We start from the raw sequence: 18,700 nt of genomic DNA, 5'->3' as shown, positions 1-18,700 counted from the left end.
AGAGAGCAAGGGGGGAATTCAGCAGTTTCTCTTTCCCAACCTCCTGTCCTCTCATTTCAAACTCTGAGCAAGAATGTATGTGGGAAAATATCTGGCTGCTGAAGTAACATGTAGTTCCATCCTTCATGGAGACAATCTTAGAGTGAACAAAGAAAATTTCCTTAACTGTATTGTTTAAACCTGTTGAAAACTGTTTGTACAGTGAACTTGCACAATGTATTAATGGTAATTATTGTCCTTATCTCATCATGTTTTTAATGGCTTTGTCCTCCAGAAAACTATTATCACTCCATTAGAACTAATTTAGGGTAAGGATAAATATATAATCGTTTGATGATTTATGAATAATTCAGATGTACTGGAGGAGAACCACAGAAGAAAGATGAAAGATTCTGTTCCTTTAAAGGTTTTTTTGTAACATCAGCAAACTTGCTTTCCAGAATTATACATAACAAACGATACCACCATTTTCATTTAATTCATGAGAGTTGCTCTACATATTTTTTTTTTTAGGCATTCTGATTAGTGCTTGAATTTAGGAGTTGTTACAACCTTGTAAGCACTGCCTCTTACTGTCAGTTTGCCTAGTGTTACTCGACCAAATACTTTGCCAAAACAGATGACTTCTTTTTACAGGAGCTTCTTTGTTGTGTAGCCTCATTCCTTCTGATGGGTGTGGAGTAGGATTAAAGTGGAGCACTTTATAGGGGTCTTAATTGTGCACGTCTAATTGACTTTTCAAATAGCAAACATTTTTAAAGAAAATTTATTTCTCAGCTGATCTGCATGACTGAGCATAATGCCTCTTCTATTGTTGAGTGCTTGTGAGGGAAGAATCATTCAGTGTCCCCAAAGCTTTCTTTTGAAGTAGTTTTCTTGTGTTTCTGTTTTATCTTGGTTTTCAAAGGCCCCTAACTTTAATCTTTGGGACTGTTGCTTTATAAATCAATGTGTTAATTAAAATGCATTTACTTAAAGATAAGCCAAGGGTCACCACCATATGCTCATGGATGACACTCATGGACCTATTTCAATCTGGCTTCTGGTAAGTCGGGACTGAACCTGACTTGGTCATTCTGGCTGAATACCTTACCAGGATATGAATGGGCAACTTTGACTTGGTTGGTTCTTCCAACTGTCCAGCTTCCAGTACTGAAGACCATGGCATCATGTACCAGAATAATTTGGCTCTTCCCATGTGCATTGTCCTGCAGGGATCTGTTTTATCACCCAACTACTTGAAACCTTGGTATGGAGAGATTTGGAATGCCATCAGTATGCTGATGATATCCCACTCTGTTTCTATTTTCATCTGAACCAAGTGTAGTCATTTCAGCCTTCAATGATTGCTTGGAGCTAGGCTGTATGAGGGTGAAGAAGCAAACTCAAAGCAGAGGTTATTCGTCTTTTGGTCTGGAAAAATGTCCTGGGTGGGGCAGCCAAATAAATATGTTCACATTTAGAAACAGGTATACTGCCACAACCCATAACATTCTCCTGGCTTCCTTGGCCCCTGGAATTTTGTATTCCTTGTCTCCTCTTCCCACCACCAGTATCCCTGTTCCTGCATACAATGGACAACTGTTGAAACCTTTGTGCAATCCCCTTAGGAGTTAAAATTAATCTCAAAGTAGATCTTTTCCTGGTGGTAGCTTCTCACCAGTAGAACTCTTTTTGTTCAAAATGCACCATCAGGTCTGTCTGTCTTCTTTTTACTAAGCTTTTGGTCTATTATTGAAATTGGGAAGTGTTGTGAGTTTGGGGGGGTTGTTTGTTGCAATCTCCGTATTTAATGTTTACATTTTATTATTCTAATTTTATTAATTATTTCATTATTTTTATGTTACTTGTTTTGAGAATGTAAAGAATTAAAAGTGAGCACCAGCTCTTAAACCTGAGAGTTGCTGTAGAAATTTTTTGAGGCATTCTGATTAGTTTTTCTGGAATTCAGGAGTTATTACTTATAGCACAGCCTTGTAAGAACTACCTCTTCATTAGTCTATTATTGAAATTGAGAAGCATTGTAAGTTTACGGGGGGGTGTTGTTTGTTGCAATCTCAGTATTTAACGTTTACATTTTATTCTAGTTTTATGAATTACTTCATTATTTTTATGTTGCTTGTTTTGAGAGTGTAAAGAATTAAAAGTGAGCACCAGCTCTTAAACAAATACAGGTATTATTCAGCACTAGAGATGTGTAAGGGCAAGGATTTATGGGAAGTCTAAATTTTCACATATCCATCCAAAGAAATACTTCATAAGCTTTAATTTGTCAAGGAAAGATAATTTTAAAAGACGCTTTGTTTTCTGTCTTTTTTCCATATAGGATTACAGTTAAAAATTTCTAAACTGAAAAAGGAAAGGTGTTTGTAAGTATCTAGTCATGTGCAGTAATATTTTTATTAGAAAGAAAAAGTTACATTTATTAATGCCATATATCTGCGTGTGTGTATCTCTGTGTTAGTGTTCAGACTCATGTGAGCATAATACTATACATGATAAATAAATAATAGTAGTCCTAAGCAGGTGCTGACTATATCTTCCTCATTACTGAGAAACTACTGAGCATTCCCACCAGTCAGGGAAGAGTAAGGGCGTCCAGATTGGTGGTGGAAAGTGCAGCCGAGTCACACCCGACTTCTGACGACCCTGTAGGGTTTTCAGGACAAGATGTGTTCAAAAGTGGTTTGCCATTGCCTGCTTCAACGTAGTGAACCTGGCCATCCTTGGTGGTCTACCATCCAAGAATGAACCAGGGCCGACCCTGCTTAGCTTCCAAGATCTGATGAGATCAGGTTAACCTGGACTATCCAGGTGAGGGCGTACCAGATTACATGGTTCTTTTCCAGACAGAGCACTAGCATCCTTTTCTAAAAATTAAGCACTGTGCTGTGGGTAATAGCAGGCCTTTACAACCTTTTAACATAAGGATCTTATAACATAAGGCTCTTATATAACATAAGGCTCTTATAATTTGAAGTGGTTTCTTGCTCTAGTTAAACTGCACGGTTAACTATACTTGCTTGGGAATTAGTGCCATTAAACTGAGAGGACTTTACTTTTAAGTAAACATGCATAGGATTGGCCTGCTAATGTTTGCTGGGGGGGAAATGTTCATTTCTGTCGAACAATTTTTTTCTTGCAAATTTCATTTAAACTTTTACGATTGTCTTGTACCGGTTATAATTTATTAGAAACAAGCAAGTGTATATTACAAGTCCATGTTTACAAAGCTTCCATCCTTAGTTAGCTCACAGTGGAAGATAGGTATTATTGATGACATTCTGTTGTGACTTAATACATACCAAGCTAAATGGCTTAATTATTATTTGCTGGAATCATCCTACAAGTACTGTATTGTAGATACAGTAGTCTTCTATAGGAGTTCTTGTTCTCCCTAACTCTTCTTGAATACCTGAGGTTTAATATTTCAGAGCTGATAACCAGCCAGACAATGAGCTCCTTATGCTGCACCCTAGTTCACTGCTGAAGCTAATGGCATTGTAAATGCAGGGTCAGGGACCATTCATTAGGAAGACTATTTTCATAGCCAAAAACGCAGCCAGTTTTATAAAGCAACATCGGGACACTAATAAATCCTTTCTCATTCCTTGTTCTGTTCTTAAAATGTGAGTGCACTTTCAGCATGTTTATAATGTCGTTTACTACCTCTTCCTAGTGTTTAAGATTGCAACCGTATGCACTCTGACATTCCTGCATGTTTACTCAGAAGTAAATTCCATTGAATTCAGTGGGATTTACTCCTAGAAAGCTTTGAATAAGGTTGCAGGCTTAGTTCTTTTCCATGTGGGTTTTTTTGGTCAGTTCTGGCCCCATACTGCTTCAGTTTATCTCCTGATTTCTGCATGCATTTCTGTGTCCTTAGTTTTCACTTCAGTTTTTTTCTCCCCCACCCCCCGGTTTTTTCTGGTTCTTTTGAGACCACTTTTACCCCATGTAATGTTTTTGTCAGTTTTCTTTGTTCCACCCACCTCCAGCCCACTTTTCTATTACTGGACTGTCATCATCATTAAACCACTCCCTCCCCCCTGCCCTGAAGATGACTGATTTCATTTTTTTAAAAAAACAACATCCCTAAAATATTGATCTATCACTGTAGTGTTGTAATGATAGTTTAAGCAGGTTCTCTGAATTCCCACCTTTAGTTGTTGTTTTTTTCAAAAAAGTTAGTCTCTAGTCTATTCCCTTGTGGAGATATAAGGGAAAAGGCATATTTCTGTGAGGCAAGGGGCTAGTGTCTTACTTTTAAAAAAATTAACACTGGGATTTCAGAGAACCTGCTTAATTTGTCATTACAACACTACTGTGGTATATCAATATTTTAGGGCTTTTTTAAAAAAATAAGGGGGAGCTGTGACACCACCAATAGCAACACCGATGGACAGCACCCTCCCTTGAAAATCCTCATTATTTAAGCTACATGCAGAAGAAAATAATCTGACTCCACAACTGTAAAAATGCACAGGAAGGGCAGATGTGCAGAAGAACCCTGCCCAGACCAATTCCAACGCTTGTGGATCAACTCCCAAGAAAATCAGGAGTAACTTGAGCATGAGGAAAAGGTCTCAGAGCCACATAGCTTTGATAGAAAGTTTTGAATGCTATGTATTTTTTTAAGAAATATATATGGAAGTTTCTCTTGTGTGATTGATGGTCACAAGTTATGCAAGACTGTAATTGCATAGGTGAAAGACAGCCCACCACTGTGATATGTCAAGAACTAGATACCCCCCACCCCGGTCACTTGCAGTTCTGAGTAGATAGCAGTAAGGAGACTTATTAGGCATCTGCTGTGCTATTATACAAGCTGATTCAGTTGAGTAAGTCACCAATTGAGCGTTCCTGACTTAATACTAGGGTGACCCCCTTCTGGCCTTGCTCCTGTGCCTCTAAAGGAAACCTGCGATACAGAGATTTGGCAGGTAACCTTCTCCAGCATAGTAGTAAAACTTTAAAATTCTGTTTGTCAGAAATTAAAGACAGCAATCCTGTTTCGTATTATGTAGCAAGTTAATTGTACGAAGCACTACCAGTACAACACCTCTGTAAGGTAACCAATATCATTATTCCATTATTATATGTAATTGGTGAAGGGAAGAACTCATAGCTTGCCTGAGGCCAAGGAATAATGGAAAGGGCACATAGATAAGGAGTACAGAACTCTATCCCCACCCATAAATTACCTTTCTCTGCCCAAGCATTTTTCTGTTTAGCAAGCGCTGATGCTTTTCACTTTAGCTAGGTAAAAAAATGAGGAGATCGTTTATAGCAATGTAAGCAGGGAGCACTGGAAAAACATTAGTTCTGCACCTGTGTCCTTTTTCCTATTAGAATTGGACTTTCCCGCTCTCCATTCTATTTTGTGATTAGAGTAGCTCTGTTTCTTAAATACACAGACCTTCTTCTGTCACATCTAGGCTGGCACTGACCATATTACATTTTTCCCCCTTCCGTTTTGTCCTCCATGCTCTACACAAGCCCTTCTCCTTTTCGGTTCCTTATTTTCTCTCTCTTACTTTTGCCAATGTTCTTGTGTGCCTTCCCATTCAAATTCATTAAGCTGACACTATTCTTATTAAATTCCCCCTGAAAACCCACTTCTAATGTAAAGTCTTGCTTGTCACACATAAGAATACTTTAGAAGCCACCTATTTATTAGTAGAAATAATAATCCATTTCCTGTGACATTAGAATTTTTTAAAAATACAGCTATTTTGTTAACTTTGACTTAACTTAAATTCAGTGTAATGAAAACAGATGTCACATGTAAAATTTCTGTTTGTAAAGAATTTCTTCTTATATTCAGGGATGCAGAGAGGCTTGAAGAGTTTTACACCAAAAACCAACAGCTTAGAGAGCAACAGAAATCTCTGTATGACACTATTACAGTTTTAGAAGATCGGTAAGTGGGAATAACCCTTTTTTGTTTGCAGACTGTAGCCACTATCTGTCTGTCATTTAAAACACTTATCTGCCACCTCTTCAGAGACCCATTCAAGCCAGCTCACAAATAAAACAAGATAAAATAATCTAAATGTTAAAAACCAGCGAGGAGAACTTACTCATGGAACTGGCATCGTTTAATGCCTTCCTGGAAACACCGGACACTGCAATTCCTAATTCTGTTGCTTCCTGGCAAAACAATGCTGGCATAGTGTACGTGTGTCTCTTATGGCTTCGCAAGTGTGGCAGTAGACAATTGTGCAACTAGTCCCAGCAGAGAGCATTTGAGTTGCCTTGTGCTTTTGCTCTCCCAGAGGAAAACCCGGAGGCAAATTTGGATTCGTACCTATCTATTGTGTCTAGTCCCAATAAAGCCTCCTGAAATCTGACCCTCCCATCCTAAGCTTGTGTGGTCCTACACTCTTTTGACATGGTGAGAGGCCATAACCCTCAGTGCTTGGTACTTCTCTCCCGTTTGTGGACTTTCCGGGACATCAGGCTGACTCCTGTGAGCTGGACTAGATGGACTGTTTGCTAGAAGGCCAGACACCCACCAGACACCACGGCCACCCACCATGATCACTGTGCACAGTGTGGTCTCAGTATCCAGCAGATCCTCCATCACCATCCATTTATAGAGGATGCTGTGGGCCAAGGCGGCATGCACACACCTCCAAGCCACCACAGTTGCTGGCCCCTCCCTCACCTGTGCAAGCAGTTGCACTGGCAGCACTCTAGTGGGCAGCCACAGCGGCACCATGCGTTGCTAGGGCACTGCTTGGAGATACTGTGGCACAGAGGCTAGGCACCACCCTAAACACTCCCCCCCCCCCGGATTCTATTGTAAATTGTAAAACTGTATATGACTTTTTGAGTATTCTCATCTGCATTGACTTGTGCAGCTTTTCTTTCAGCGCGGGGATCCAGCGTGGTGTAGTGGTTAAAGAGCGGTGGACTCTAATCTGGAGAACTGGGTTTGATTCCCCACTCTTCCACATGAGTGGCAGACTCTAATCTGGTGATCCAGGTTGGTTTCCCCACTCCAACACATGAAGCCTGCTGGGTAACCTTGGGCTAGTCACAGTTCTCTCAGCCTCACCTACCTCACAAGGTGTCTGTTGTGGGGAGAGGAAGGGAAGGAGATTGTAAGCCTGTTTGATTCTCCTTAAAAGGTAGAGAAAATCGGCATATAAAAACCAACTCTTCTTCTTCAAATGGGTATTAGTAATTTTTACTGGGAAAACTGAGGGTCCCTGAGGTAAAGACATATGTGAGAAGAAACACTGTCCTCCCACAAATGTAGTTTTAGTCAGTAATTGGAATTGGCTGAAATGTTTGACTAGCAAAGCAATTGGATATTAAATAACGGAAGGATAACAAATACTAATATGTTAAGTTTGTTATAAAGTCTTCTATGTTTGCTAGAATGTTTGGATAATTTACTATTTATTAAGCTGATCTAACTACAGATGGCAAATACATCTTTTGATTTCTCTAGTTTAAGAGCTGGATTATGCGATCGTTGTGCAGTAACAGAAGAGCATATGAAGAAGAAACAGCAGGAATTTGAAAATATCCGGCAACAGAATCTCAAACTGATCACTGAACTGAGTGAGTTTTCTCTTCCTCGTCCATAGGTCATGAAATCCTTGTATATGCTTTGTCATGACATTCTGTCGGGTCATTGGTAGCTCCTTAATCCCCTAAACAAATTTAGCCTGTTAAATTTCGAGGTAACTTGTGAATGTTGTTTTCAAAATTTTTAGTGATATAATTCAGTAAGATTTTTTTTCTATACCAATGAGCTGTCATACATTGACACAAATACAGTTAGCATTTGGGTGATGTCGAATTGTTTTCCAAAAACATTTCATTTGGATTGAATCGGAAGATAGGTTCAGTTCACTGAAACTCTGATAAGATTTTGTTGCACTCCAGCAAAGAGGTTCCTAACTTGAGATTTTTCCCCATATACTTTGCTCTCAACAATGAGGCAACAACACCCAAGTCAGTGGCCTTCAGAATGGAATAAAAAGTCCCAAATATTAACTTTTAGTTGGGTTCTTGAGAATGGAGTGCAGCTCAACAACCCCACCAGTAAAGATGGCATCCCACGTTTCACTCCAGTTTCACTGATCAGGAAGGAGTGAGAACCTCTCCTTGCATATATCATATGGGGCAATCCGTGGGAGAAGCACACTTTTTTTTCATGTTTTTTCTTTTATAGCAACTATTTTTATACTTTCTCTGAAAAGATATTCTCACGTGGTGCGCAGATAAATTAGTAAATTGTTTGTTATTGGATTTTATCATTCTGGTATAATTAAGGTACAAATTGCTTTATGAAACAGACCTATTAACTGACTGGAATACTTTCTTTAGATTGAAAACAAAAGATACGGGAATACAGGTTCATTCAAGTTTGATTATCATTTTATCTCTACGCCTGAATGGTGCCTGTGGATTTATGAAATTGTGTAATTTTTAGATTTTCCTAAAGTTTTAACAGATTGCTAAGTATTATTATGTTTGTGGGCTTCCTAGAGGCACCTGGTTGTCCTCTGTGGGAACAGACTGCTGCACTTGATGGGCCTTGGTCTGATCCAGCATGGCTTTTCTTATTCTCTTGTTGTTTTAAATTGAATGTCCTTTTATGATTGCTCTTGTGAAAGATGTGAGCCACCCCGAGCCTGGCCTTGGTCAGGGAGGGGTGGGGTACAAACCAAATAAATCAAATAAAATTTCATGTAAAAATAAAACACAACATTTACATTGTGTTACACATTTCAGTGAATGAAAGAAACAACTTACAAGATGAAAATAAAAAAATTTCTGAACAGCTTCATCAGATGCAGCAAAAGATAGAGTAAGTATTTTTCATATTCAGTGTACATATATAGAAAGTGATGTATATAGTTCTGTGCTGAAAGTGTTTGGTGATGGTACTGATGGTATTCCATAAATCCACTCACCAGGGCAGGGCCGGTGCCAGTCTTTTTTGCCCCCTAGGCAAGGCTACTTATGCACCCCCCGCACATTGCTAACCAATTTTCAAAAACAGATGTCTTGTAAAAAAGATAAAAGCCTGATGCATTCCTATAAAACTTTTAATAAGATGTTATAATTAATTATATTCCATAGCACTATTGTGGTACTTATCTTAAAATAAAGAATATAAATTGTCAGTTGCATTTTTTCAAGAAACTGATCTGTTTAAAACTGTGCCCCTCAGGCCAGTTCTGCGCCCCTCTGAGGTCTGCACCCTAGGCAACTGCCTAGTTCACCTAATGCCCTGCACCAGGGACAAATGTCAATTCCTCCTGGGCATCCCATGTCAAGTTGCATAGGACAGATGAAAGCATCTGTTGTGTGCCACCTGAGACCATGCATCCTCTCTCCCAAGTTGGGGAAGGGATTTTTCATGTTGCACTGGAGAGATTTGAAGCAGGTAGAAGAGCCACATGAGCTGCAGCAGGGGTCTGCAGTGAGACTTTCAGTGTTACAGATTTTCCATGTTCTTTAACATCTGCTCATTGGGGTAGAGAGAGAAATAAGAGGCAAATGCTTACTAGGCAACATTTATAGGTTCTTGATGGCAACTGAAAAATATTGAAACGTGCCCGTTGTTTCCCCTCATTATCCTTTCGTAGTCCCAGTGATTCCATAACTGCTTATTTCTCATGTGCGTCCCCACTACCATGTCTAACTTAGCCACATCCTGTGGTTCCCAACCTACTACCATGTTGGTCTTCATTTTATCAACCACTTCTGCCCAGGATCCCCAGACTTTTCTCATTCGCTCCAGATCCTTCCACCTTACTCGCTTTCCATTTCCAGCTCTGCTGCCATGTTTTCTAAGAACTTTCTCTTAAATCATTCCACATGTCATTATTCTAGCATTGTGCCTCTTTTCAAAATTTTCATTGTTCTTATCAAGTTGCTTTCTTATCCCTTCTTCTTGGCCATTTACTCAGGATTCCCTTTCCCTTCCTTTACTGACCATGTATATAGAGGAATGAACAAACAAATCTTGAGACGCCACATTTATTTTAATACAGGGCCCTTGAACCCCGTGGGATAAAATCTACTTGAATGGGAAAGAACTGCAAATTTCACATTAGTTTTTCCTTTTCTTTTTATAGACAGCAAGGTGAAGATCTGAAAGGGTTTATACCAGGCTCACCAGTTCAAACGCTTTCACTTTCAATGGTTAATCGAATGCGTCGAAAAAGAGAGAATAGGCATATACGATACACAGAACAGAAGTGTACGGAGATAGAACAGAAAGGACGAACTAATGGTAAGCTGTTCAAAAATCATTTTTCCTGAAATGACATGAAATGATTGTTTCAAGTAGGACTGGAAGTAATATTTAGTAGGTAAGCTATAGGCAATTCTAAATGTCCATATTTATATTTTTATATAAAAAGCATTGGCCAAGTTTTATTTCTGCTTGGTTAACAATCTGCATCCTTTTTTATGTTATGGAAACCCGCTCTTTGAGAATCTTCCTTTCCTTGTAGGAAATAGATTTGAAATTTTTGTAATGGTGCTTCCTTATGTGAATATTCTCATACCACCACCTAGTGGACAATGGAGGGATTTCAGCCCTGCCTAATCCACATTTGTAAAGCAAACAATATTAAAATTAACAGGAAGCAATGTGGATTATACATTAAATCTTTCACTCTTTGACTTTGAACAATGGCATTATGGCTGCTTTTCTTTCTCTTAATCTTAAAACAAGATATTGAATATTTCTTTGGAAAAGAGCATAGAAATACAAATGGATTTAAAAGAAAAATATATATTTAAAATAAGCTTTATTAAACTAATGAAGAAAGTTGCATCTAAAGCAACATAAATATTTGCAAATAAGCAACTGAGATATTTAAAAAAGAAAGCTTTTTAACAGTTGAGTAAAATTGGGTTGGATTTCAGAATTAGGGACCATGTGGTGGATCCTACTTTTGTCCACTGAGCAAAATTTGACGCCTTCCTCCAACTGAAGTGGCTCTTCCTTTGGAGGAAGACTTCCTAGGCTGGAGGAAGGTGGATCCACACCAGTATCCAATCCATGCCCCTCTCCTATATAGGACTTAGTGGCCTATGCTCCAGACAGCCGTATGCTCCAGACAGCCATAGCCAGAAAAGCCTGCGTACTGCTGCATGGCAGCCATTATCAACAATGAGAAATATATGCACATTCCCATGTGTAGATCCAGCTATCCCTCCCACCCCTGCCACCCCTCAGCAAAATACAAGTTACTCATTTGGAGCTCAAGGAACCTACCAGCGTGGTGTAGTGGTTAAGAGTGGTGGTTAAGAGCAATAGACTCTAATCTGGAGAACCTGGGTTGATTCCCCACTCCTCCACATGAGCAGCAGACCCTAATCTGGTGAACCGGGTTGGTTTCCCCACTCCTACACACGAAGCCATCTGGGTGACCTTGGACTAGTCACAGCTCTCTTAGAGCTCTCTCAGCCCCACCTACCTCACACAGTGTCTGTCGAGGGGAGGGGAAGGGAAGGTGACTGTAAGCTGGTTTGATTCTTCCTTAAGTGGTAGAGAAAGTTGGCATATAAAACCCAACTCTTCTTCTTCTACCTGGGGGAGGCAAGAGCAGGGGAAAGAAAAGCTAAGCTGCTGTATATAGAAGCTGCATAGTTAACAACAGTGTGGTGCATCCATCTCTGGCTAAGGGCTGGCAAGGAGGAAGGAAGAACACTCCATCACATGCTGATCCTTTTACAGAGATATAATTATGTCCTCAAAGATGGCATCTTCTATTAGCCATGGTGAGTAAAGGGAGCCTCCATATTCAGAGGCAATAAAGCTCTGAAAGCCACTGCTAGGATGCAACATCAGGGCTTGGCCTTTGTGCCCTGTTTGATGGTCCTCCAGGGCAGCTGATTGGTTGCTGTGTGAAACAGGATGCTGGACTAGATGGACCAGTGGTCTGATCCAGCATGGCTCTTTTTATGTACTTCAGTGGTTATTTTCATATCAGTACTTCTCACCCTCCCAAAAAATCCTAGGGCTAAATAAATAACCCTGTCCTAAAGCTTGAGAGCTGTCTCCAGCTTCTAAGTTTGTACTACACAAAATTAAATAAATATTAATGTGCTTCCAACTTACGATATTTTTTTAATTTATTTTTATTACCAACCCTCCCCGTTTGCTCTGTTTGGAGCAGATAACGTAGTATATTGAGGAGGGTAAAATGCCCAGTTAAAGCCTCCCTATTATCAGCAATCACAACAACTGTCTAGTGAGACAAACTGTAGAGAGAATCATGGCTTGTCTAAGGGCAACAGTAAGTTGGAAGCTAAGAGGAGGTTTGAACCAGTGGCTTTCTAGCTCATATAGGGATACTGCACTACACCATTTATCATATGGATCAACTTCCATAGAAGCAAACAGGAATTTGTGTGCATAAGGGCAGTAAATTCCATAGGATCAGAGCATCAGGTATTACAGAAGTACAAATCAAGGATGTAACCTGCATTAAAATATAGTTATAAATGAAGTGCCTGTTTTTCCTTTCTAGAGCTTGGGAAGGTTACATTATTATCAACTCAGAATGATGTTCATTCCGGTGAAGAAATGTTGGTGGCAGATACATGCAATCCACACTGTTCACCAATATCAAGTAAATACAATCTATTTTACCATGATACATTTAATTGATTAATCGTGGAAAGGAGCAGAGTGAATTGTGCCTAGCAGTCATTCTGTGGAGTGATTTCTGGGTGTGACTAGAAGAAAAAGTGATAATCCGTTGTTGAATTGCTTCTAGGATAATCAGAAGGAAACTATATGATTTTTAATGGAGTTTTCAACCTGAAAAATATGTGAAGTTTGTATATTCTTGCCCAGCTGTTTAGCTTTTGTTTTAAAGGAAATTGCCCGTCTCTCAATACTAAATTATAAAAATAGAACGAATGCTTTGAAGTTGTTTTGTACAGGCTAAATAACAAACATATAGGGGATATTTATTACAGTGTACATTGAAAATAACTAGAATCTCAAGTGAACTGAAAGATCTTGCCAATATCAGGATTCCCTGCCCTCTTGAAATCATGTGACTCTTGCCCATTTGACATCAAACTCCCTTCATAAAACTTGGAAACTTGTTATTTGCTAGGATGTTTCAAGAATTCTTACAGGAAGCTTGTAATCTTATAAGGTATCAAAAGGGGTCGCCATAAGTCGGCTGCGACTTGAAGGCACTTTACACACACACGGGCACTTTTATTTTTCATTGTAAACCTTTATTCAGCTACAGTGTGTGTGTCTAAAATGTTACCTGGCCTACACATTTTTTAAATTGGAAGTGAATAATCCAAAATTTGTTCTATGATATTTACCTATATTGTTTTCTATACCAGTTATGGTGCAGAAAATCTGAAGGATCAGTTTGATCAGATATGTTCTATATGTTCGTTTTAGAAGAGTCTATGCATGGAGATGGTGCGTGTAAATTAACCCATTCTTTCACAATTATAAGCAGGAATTCAAAATTAACTACTCCAAAATCATATATTTCAAAAGGAAATAATTCTTCCCAGTTGTCAATTAGATTCCCTTTCAGATTTAATTCAACCTTTAAAGTGAACCAACAAGATTGGCAGAAGTATTGCCATGCATGGGGTGTGACTTACTGACTTCTTTTTCAATCTGTGCAGATGAAAAAGGAACAGGAGACCCTGCCACAACATCGCCTTTTGACTTGGCTGCAGTGGTTGCAGAAACACTTGGACTTGATAATCCTGTAAGTGCAGAGTTTCCCTGTCTTGTCAGAAGGTCCATTCTGGTTCAGGGAGATAAATCCTTTTAGGGAAAGTAGCCTTTCATTTTTGTTTCATCTTACGTTACAGCATAAAAGTAATGCCAGCTGTTAATGACCACATGAAAAGAAGCTGGCTGTGTATAATGCACAATATAATAACTGCTTATATGAATTCTTTTCTCAGAAATTAAATGAGAATGTATATGCTGAAAGTGGAACATTCCAGTTGAGGTTATTCATTATCAGAAATAAATTCTGATTTAAAAAGCCAAACTGTGCCATACCTGCATAAAAATCATGTCTTTGGGGAAAAGAATCAGAACGGGGGTTTTGCTTGGCTTATTGGAGAACAAATTCCTATGAGTCCATGTAAAACTAGTGTACCATTGTCACAAATTTGGTCATAGAGTATAATGTTGAATTCATTAGTGTGATTTTATTAAAGTTGGACCTTTGGTTATAGGTTTAGTAAATAATACGTAGCGAGGATTTGGCTTCCTCAGGCATCAGATAGGAAAGGGCTAGCAAATTATGAGCAATGCTGGAAAACTCTCAATGTTTCTCTCTCTCTTTGTGTTCTAAATTCATCCATAACTTACCACCTACAACTACTTGAACCCTAATTGCTGACAGCCCATTCCTGACCTTCGGTGGCCGGGCCAGCGTGGCCGCCGCGCTGCCACAATGCCGCCAAAGCCATTTCCCAGCCACTGAAAGGCTTTCAAAAGCCTTTTGGAGGCTTTTTAATTTTTATATGGGGCATTTTGCCCCATTGAGAACAGCAAGGCTGTGCCAGCGAAAAACCAGGCACAGCAATGCTGTTCTTCCCACTGGCATACCGGGCCGAAAGGCAGCTCCACCCCCTGGCACGCCCCAGGAATGCCTGGGCGGTGCTGCCATGACAGTGCTGGAAGACTGGCGTCTGGGTCCCCCCTCCGGCGTCTGAGCCAAACAGACAGCGTAAGTAGGACAGCCACTGCTGGTCGTCCCACTTACGCCGGTGCAGCCCCTTTTTGGCCTCCAAAGGACTTTTGAATGGGCTGAAAGGCAGTAGTGACTGTAAGTGGGGGAAAGAATGTTTTTCTGCCTTGGTTTTTTTCTCCCCACACACTGCGTGTTGTTTAAGTACTATTCAAAGCACCAGGAACCCTGAGAAATGTAGTGTCCAAGGGAGCATGATTTGTGGGATCTTAGCTCGCTCTGTTGAACCAGAGTTGTGTATTTTGGGTGTGTAAAAGAAAATTTTAAGTGCCAAACCATGAATAAAATTATTCCTTTCTAATGTGATTTTTTTGTGCCATAGATTCTTCAGAATAAACATGGAGATTCGAGAAAGCAGATGGTTCATGGTTTACCAAGATGCAGTGGCGACACTATGGGGTGAGTCTTGGATCTTTTTTTAATAAATGAAGACTTTGAATAGGAAGATAAATGAACATACGTAGCATAAATTTAATTCAGTTTGGATAGAAATAAATTGCAGGTTGTAGCAGTCACAAATTTTCAGCTCAGATGGTTTCAGTCGGTCAGATATGGTGCAGTTCAAACTTCAGATAATGTAAAACCAAAAAAAAGTATACAGCCTGTAATATTTTTTTAAAGGCTTACAAGTGAAATGTTCCATCTTTAGTCAAAGTGAAATGCTCCCCAAGCCTAAAAAATCTTAAGAAAAGCTCCAGCTTTTTATAACCCAGGGAGCTCCTTTGCTATTGATAGTCCTCTCGTTTGCTGCCTCCCCTCTATGTACATGCACATACCTTTTTATAACAAACTGCAGAAGGTAGGAAAGGAAAAGAACATGTCAGCCTAGATGGTTTGGAAAAGCTGAGGGCTGCCTCTAAGGTTCCAGTTGTCTGTAACAGAGACTTCTGAGCATATTTGGACAAAGAGTTTGTAGTCCAGTGGCATTCACTGTATTTTGTTCCTTCTGATGAATGTCAGGAGTGATAAAAAGAGTTAGCAGTGCAGGCTCAGAAGAAGAGGAGTTGGTTTTTATATGCCGACTTTCTCTACCTCTTAAGGAAGAATCAAACCGGCTTACAATCACCTTCCCCTCCCCACAACAGACACCCTGTGAGGTAGGTGGGGCTGAGAGAGTTCTAAGAGAGCTGTGACTAACTCAAGGTCACCCAGCTTGGCTTCATGTGAAGGAGTGGGGAAATCAACCCAGTTCACCAGATTAGCCTCCGCCACTCATGTGGAGGAGTGGGGAATTAACCCGGTTCTCCAGATTAGAGTCCACCACTCCAAACCATTGCTCTTAACCACTACACCACGCTGTAGATGCAGAGTAAGGAGCTGAGAAACTGGTTTAACTCTTGGGATTAGATTATTCCCCTATTGGTCAGTGAGTCAGTAGAAAATCTTTGAAAACCTGCTCTTCTGCACTTTGTGTCAGCAGGAACAGCTGAGAACCAGCCTTGGGCTTTAGCCTTGCCTGCCACTGTCTCTCTCCCCTACCCCCAATCTGCTACTGATTAAAAAATTATAAATGTTGGGAAGAAATAGGGGAGGTAAGGGAGAAATTGGCACAGCCAGTGTCTTATGCTGAGCCACTACAGATAGAGATGGAATTTTGATATAGGGTTGGAGAAATGTTGGGATCTACTCATAGTGACTTGAGAATGTCAAAGCAGGGAGATTTCATTTCTGAATCTGTCCCCACTTCCAAAATTCTCCTCAATTGTTGTTGATAGGTGCATCCTCAGAGTAGAAACATTAATTAGTCATTTGCTTGATACTATCTTAAGGATCAGTTCTGAACTTGTTACTAGTCACACGTAGGGAAGACAAGAGAAAGTGGCCAGAGATAGGAGTCTGCCATATCTTACTGTAAGAATACATATAAAATTCCTATAGTGTGTGTATAATATATATAAAACTGCATGATGTATTTCATTGTTACTAAAATTAATTACTGTAACACACAAACAAACTCTTCATCAGGACTTATATTTTACATACTATTAAGAAATCAATGTAAGCACAGCAAAAATTATCAAACATGCTAGTGGCATCTGGTAAGGCCTAAGAAATTCATTCCTCGAAGATTCCCTGCATCTGGGTACAACAGAGCTCCTTCCTCATCAGCGCTGAAGTTAAGTGTTATCTCTGGAGGCCCACCTGACTACATTACCCTGACCCTACCTGTGGAATATGCCCAAACCACCTTCTATTGTAGTAGCTGACAGTGCATTCCTTAAGCTGATGATTGCCCAGTATTTAATTCTCCTTTTATATTCACAGATAGTGTGTGTGTGTGTGTGTGTGTGTGTGTGTGTGTGTAAAGTGCCTTCAAGTCGCAGCCGACTTATGGTGACCCCTTTTTGGAGTTTTCATGGCAAGAGACTAACAGAGGTGGTTTGCCAGTGCCTTCCTCTGCACAGCAACCCTGGTATTTCTTGGTGGTCTCCCATCCAAATACTAACCAGGGCTGACCCTGTTTAGCTTCTGAGATCTGACGAGATCAGATTAGCCTGGGCCATCCAGGTCAGGGCTCACAGATAGTACTTTATGCTTAATGTAGCTTCTCTCAGCAGAGTGATCCTTTGACATTTCCAATTTCTTTTGGCGTTCAGGTTTTCAGGTCCATCAGAGAACACTCCTCCGCCTACAGATTGGGATTCTAAGTCACTCTCTCCTGTTTCGGGGGCTTCTGCATCAGCTAACATGAAGAAGAGCCTGGGCCCGAGTGCGAGTCTTTCCCCTTCTGTGTTAGCAACAGGACAGAAGTCAAATCTGAAAGTCAGCTCTTTCAATAATTCTTCTTATTCTACATCTGAGAAAGTGAGGTCAAAATCTGAAGATGTTGCTTTTGTTGCGCCGCTTAACCTTGGAATTGAAATAGCCTCTGTTATCAGTCAGGCTCCAACCAGTCGCCAAGCTGTCCTGAAGCCAAATTCAGATGAGCCAATAACATGTGTCACTAACACACATTCACATAAAGATGAAAATGTCAAGAGTGATTTCATTCTTGCACCACAGAAACCATTAGTAAGCAGAAGCATTAAAAGAAAGAAATCTGAGGAGAAAAGTGGGCATGTAATTGGCTGTGGAAAAGAAAATGCCCTCCCAACCCAAACAGACGTTCCTTCTGCTGCCACGAGAGATAATGCAATTGACAAGCCCCTAGATCTTTCTGATCATTTTGCTTGTTTTCGGTCTCAGGAAAAAAACCACGCATCTGCTGAGCTCTCCAAAGCTAGGCTGAGGCAGGCAACTCTCCATGATGCTTTTCAGCCACCAGGGAAAGATACTTCGTCCTTTAAAAGCATCAGTGGTGACTACATAGCAAGCAAGGATTTGGAAGAGGATCCCTGTGTACAGGAAGCAATCCTGCAATCTCTGAGCAAAGCACCTCCAGAGATTAAACCTCAAGTACTAACAAAAAAAGAAATCCTTACCTTTTATAATGTACAGCCAAATGATGCCCTTGAGTCAGACCTGTCTGAAGACATGACAGTAAGTTAACTGGTCAGGGTGTTTCTCTCTCTCTCCCTCTCTCCCCCCCCCCTGTTGTTTTGGGGGAGGGCTAGCATTTCTTTCTTACGTGAAGACTATACAAGCATACCTTGGAGATACTGTGGGTTTGGTTCCAGACCACCGCAATAAAACGAGTCATGCGCCTTTTTTGGTTTCCCAGTGCATATAAAAGTTATATTCAACTATACTATAGTCTGGTAAGTGTGCTATATCTTTATGTCTATAAAACAATGTTAATAACAATGGGGAAAGTTTAAAATATTGCAAGAATTACTAAAATGTGACATAGGGACACAAAGTGAGCACATGCTGTTGGAAAAACGGCACAGATAGACTTGCTCGAAAGTGCAATATCTGCAAAGTCAATAAATTGAAGCACTACAGAACGAAATATGCATGTACACCATATGATTAAGGATCTTTCCTGTAGCTTATGAATATAGACTAGGAGGCCAAGCAAC

At 40.1% G+C, this 18,700-nt stretch overlaps 1 protein-coding gene across 1 annotated transcript in view; it reads left to right on the top strand.

Moving 5' to 3' along the window:
• The window catches only part of RBBP8 (RB binding protein 8, endonuclease), a 46,884-nt gene that overhangs the window by 14,686 nt on the left and 13,498 nt on the right, over positions 1-18,700 (top strand). The window contains exons 2-10 of the mRNA XM_056854124.1: positions 2,327-2,369; positions 5,828-5,923; positions 7,463-7,575; positions 8,755-8,830; positions 10,107-10,264; positions 12,516-12,617; positions 13,654-13,739; positions 15,070-15,137; positions 17,336-18,134. Of these exons, the coding sequence (XP_056710102.1) occupies positions 2,327-2,369; positions 5,828-5,923; positions 7,463-7,575; positions 8,755-8,830; positions 10,107-10,264; positions 12,516-12,617; positions 13,654-13,739; positions 15,070-15,137; positions 17,336-18,134 (1,541 nt within the window). The remainder of the gene's footprint in view (positions 1-2,326; positions 2,370-5,827; positions 5,924-7,462; positions 7,576-8,754; positions 8,831-10,106; positions 10,265-12,515; positions 12,618-13,653; positions 13,740-15,069; positions 15,138-17,335; positions 18,135-18,700) is intronic.

The sequence above is a fragment of the Euleptes europaea genome, chromosome 8 (assembly GCF_029931775.1).
Source record: "Euleptes europaea isolate rEulEur1 chromosome 8, rEulEur1.hap1, whole genome shotgun sequence".
Classification (NCBI taxonomy): domain Eukaryota; kingdom Metazoa; phylum Chordata; class Lepidosauria; order Squamata; family Sphaerodactylidae; genus Euleptes; species Euleptes europaea.
Note: the sequence above shows the minus strand (reverse complement) of the source record. Positions and strands in the feature narration are given on the sequence as shown.